Genomic DNA, 3,733 nt, shown 5'->3' with positions numbered 1-3,733 from the left:
GCTGACTCTCACCAGTGGCTATGGATGAAGTCACAGGCGATTTTCAGCCAGCGCCCCAGGATTGTTGTTTTGTGTCGTCCAATCAGAACTGATTCACAACTGACCCTCCAATGGGAGGTGTAAATCGCACCAGAGGACATTGCCTATATTTTCTCTGCAGAGCAGCTTGTGGATTTGAACTGCTTGTCTTTGTATTGGCAGCACAACTTCTTTACCCACTGGACCACCAGAGCTCCCTTAGACTGGAGAAAGCCTAGTCACAGGAAGATGCACTGCAGTGCTGAAGGCACACGGTTTGAGTCCCACCACCTCCTCACCAAGAGAAGGATGGGCAATTTCCTGTGCAGTTACTGCCTCTGAAAACACACTGGAGGATCAGCTATGGGTCAGTTCTGACTGGACAGTACACAACAATAACATCGTTTTTGAAGAAGCAGTTTCTCATTACTTGTCCATTTATGAATTTGAGACGTAAAAAAACTTAACCATTTTGCTTTTGGAAGGTATTAATCACTTTTATAGAGAAAAGGATGAGTGATTTTTACATGTATTACAAATAGTGTGCTGTATGTTGATTGCAGAGATGGAATTCGCTTGTTATGTGAAATGAGAGCTATGATTTCTGGAAATTAAAGTGTGCTTTAAGTTGTAATAAGAGACCATGGATGGTTTGTGCTTCAGAGTGTATTTAGAGATCATGTATGGTTTTTCCAGCGCATTCCGGCCCTGCCTTGGAAGGACTTTTCATGTGCAGTTGAAGTAATGGCAGCCGAAGTTCGAATGGTACTTCACGAGGATGATTCGGTGCAAGTACAATATGCTGATGGCTCCAGGCTGCAGCTTTCTCCCTGTGGCTCTGAGTTTTTATTTGAAAAGGCACCTCCTGTTTCAGCTCATCCTTTAGAACAACCAGAAAGAATTCGTCAGAGGACTCAGTTTGTTATTAGCACTTACCGAGTAAGTAAATGTGAGCCCAAACCCTCCCTCTTTCATGTTAAGATACTGTAAGGTGGGCCAGCATGCAGGAAGTATGGATTCGTGTCCTGGATTACAATCAGTGGAGACTGATTTCCGTATTATGCGATTACATTTTGTATCTTTTCCTGTAGGAGCAACTACAGCGAGCTCTGGATTTTCGAAATTCTTCTGCCACTTATCCTTTTCTCCCTGAAGCCCTCATACCATCTGAAAGAAAAAAAGTAAGTTTTTTGTAAGCCTCATTTTCATAAGATTTGATAAGTAAATAGAAACAGGCACTTCAATATTTCTTCATGACCAAAACAAAACCAAGCTCATTGCCATCAAGTCGATGTGGACTTCTGACGGCCCTCCATCCAGATCCCAAGGCTGCAGGTCTCTGTGGGAGCAGCCCACCCTCCGCCTCCTCCTGCTGCGTGACCCGTGCTTTCAGATCCTGATGCCTTGGCTAGCAGCATGTGCCACGGGGACACCTCCTTGGGAATGAAAACTTTATAGTAGAGGGTATAGGTCCATCTCTTTCATAGACCGCAAGGTTTTCATATTTTGTATATTGACTGAGTACAGAAGTTGCATAGTTGATCCGGTTGCCTCTTTTTCTGGTAGCCGAGGATTGTTGCTATGTGCTGTCAATTGCCTGTGACTCATAGTGACCCTATGCACAATAGCGCTGAACTCTGTGCTGTCTTGAGCCAGTCTCACTGTCGCACCTACCCTCATTACCCCAGTCACTGGGTCAGTCCATCTCATTCAGAGTCTTTCACTCCTGCACTGTCCCTCCACCCTCCCAAGTATGATGTCTTTCTCCAAGGATTGGTCCCTTCTGGCAACATGTCCAGAGTAAGTGAGACAGAACTTCAAAATCTTGCCTCCAGAGAGCAAGTTGGTTTCCAGAACAGACCTGTTTGTTTTCTTGGCGGTCCATGGTATCTTCCATACTCTTCTCCAGCACCACAAAGGCATCAGTTCTTCTGTCATCTTTATTCATTGTCCAGCTCTCATACATAGGAAGTAATCATGAAGTCCGTGGCCTGGATCAGGTGCACCTTAGTCTCTAGACAGATATTTTTGCACTACAATACTCTGGAGAGGTATGTAACAGCAGACTTTGCTAATCCAGATCGTCTTTGATTTTCTAGCTGCTGGTTCTAAAAGAGTTGATTATGGACCCGAGCAAGCAGAAATTGTTAACAGCCTCAATCTCTTCTCCATCTATCATGGACCAGTTGGCCCAGTGGTGAGAATCTTTGTTTTCTTGAGTTTGAGCATCAGTCCATATTCAGGGCTACAGTCTTTTACTTCCTGCAGAAGAGGATTCAGGTCCTGCACCATTTCAGCAAGCAGAGTGGTGTCATCTGCAGAACACAAATTATTGATGAGTGTTCCTCCAGTCCTGATGCCACACTCCTCCTCATCAAGCCTAGCTTCCCGAATGATCTGTTCTGCATTCAGATTGAAAAGATACTGAGACAGGATGCATCCCTGACTTACTCCTTCCCTGACTTTGAACAACCATGCATTGTTTCCAGGCTAAGTTCTGAGGACTGCTTCCTGATTCAAGTATAGGTTTTGTATGAGCATAATCAAGTATTCTGGGATTCCTATTCTTCTCAAGGTTAGCCACAATTTCTTGTGTCTGGGGAAGGAGGTGTTGCAGTGTCTACCTCCATCTTCTCCTTTCCCCTCACCTGAAACAATATAACTCTTTCCTCTGGACTTTTTCTGTGTAATTGGCAAGACAGAGCAGATTGGGGCTAACACTGAATTATATTTTGGATAACAGGTTTTCCTCGCAATATGATCTTGAATTTGAAGCTTTGTTTACCTCAGGTCTTCCATCTTTTTTTGATGCATCCTGGATCATTCAATATTCTGCCCGTACCATGTTCTTCAGTTCCTGTAACTTAAGATATGCTGATTGAGTTCGTCCCTTTTGATTCTCTGCCTCCAGCTCTTGTCACATTTTGTTATAATACATGGCTTTATCTTGCTGAGCTGCTCTTTGAAATCTCTTTACTCCTTCCTGATTTCCTTTGCTTTGGCTTCTTGGCGCACTATTCAGAATATTTCAGATTGGTGACTTTTTCATATTCAGCAGTCTAAGAAGTAAGAAATCACAGAACAGTAGTTTATGTGTAGATATTTTTTACCCTGTAATTGTTTGTGTGTTGGGTCAGAACTGACCCATAGCTGACCCTCTGGTGGGTTTGCAGAGGCAATTAATCACACCAGAGGAGACTGCCCATTCTCCTCCTGTGGAGCAGCTGGTGGATTCGAACCATATACCTTTGAATTGGCAGGACCACTTTTTACCACTAGTCTACTAGAGATCACCAAGAACACCTACTGTTTTTATCACATGTGGCAAAAAGGCTGAAGACATAGGCAGTAGCTGCTAAGAGTATGTTTGCTGTGAGTCAGGGAACAGTTTACTCTGAGTAATGTAATTTTTTGTTGTTGTTGTTTTGTTTTTTTCCTTATTTTATTTCATTATTTGTGTGTGTGTACCATCAAATCAGATCTGACTGGTACAGGAGGGGATTGTCCCTCCTTCCCCGGCAGAGCATCTGGTGGATTTGAACCGTGCGCCTCTGGGATTGCAGAAGTAATGTAATTTTTAAGAAATGCTACTCTTTAATTCTTTGAAGGAAATAGCAAAAAAATAAGACCCCAGGAATAGATGGTATAACAATTGACGTATTTCAGCTAACAGATGCTGCCCTGGATGTGCTAACCAAATTGTACCAAGCAACCC

General features: G+C 43.3%; 1 protein-coding gene across 1 annotated transcript in view; it reads left to right on the top strand.

Moving 5' to 3' along the window:
* The first annotated feature begins 762 nt into the window (after positions 1–762).
* Positions 763–3,733, top strand: part of LOC102872652 (chromosome unknown open reading frame, human C5orf34) — a 54,693-nt gene continuing 51,722 nt past the window's right edge. The window contains exons 1-2 of the mRNA XM_006898605.1: positions 763–957; positions 1,110–1,199. Coding sequence (XP_006898667.1) covers positions 763–957; positions 1,110–1,199 — 285 coding nt within the window. The remainder of the gene's footprint in view (positions 958–1,109; positions 1,200–3,733) is intronic.

The sequence above is a fragment of the Elephantulus edwardii genome, unplaced genomic scaffold (assembly GCF_000299155.1).
Source record: "Elephantulus edwardii isolate Elephantulus edwardi_28Jun2011 unplaced genomic scaffold, EleEdw1.0 scaffold00235, whole genome shotgun sequence".
Classification (NCBI taxonomy): Eukaryota; Metazoa; Chordata; class Mammalia; order Macroscelidea; family Macroscelididae; genus Elephantulus; species Elephantulus edwardii.
Note: the sequence above shows the minus strand (reverse complement) of the source record. Positions and strands in the feature narration are given on the sequence as shown.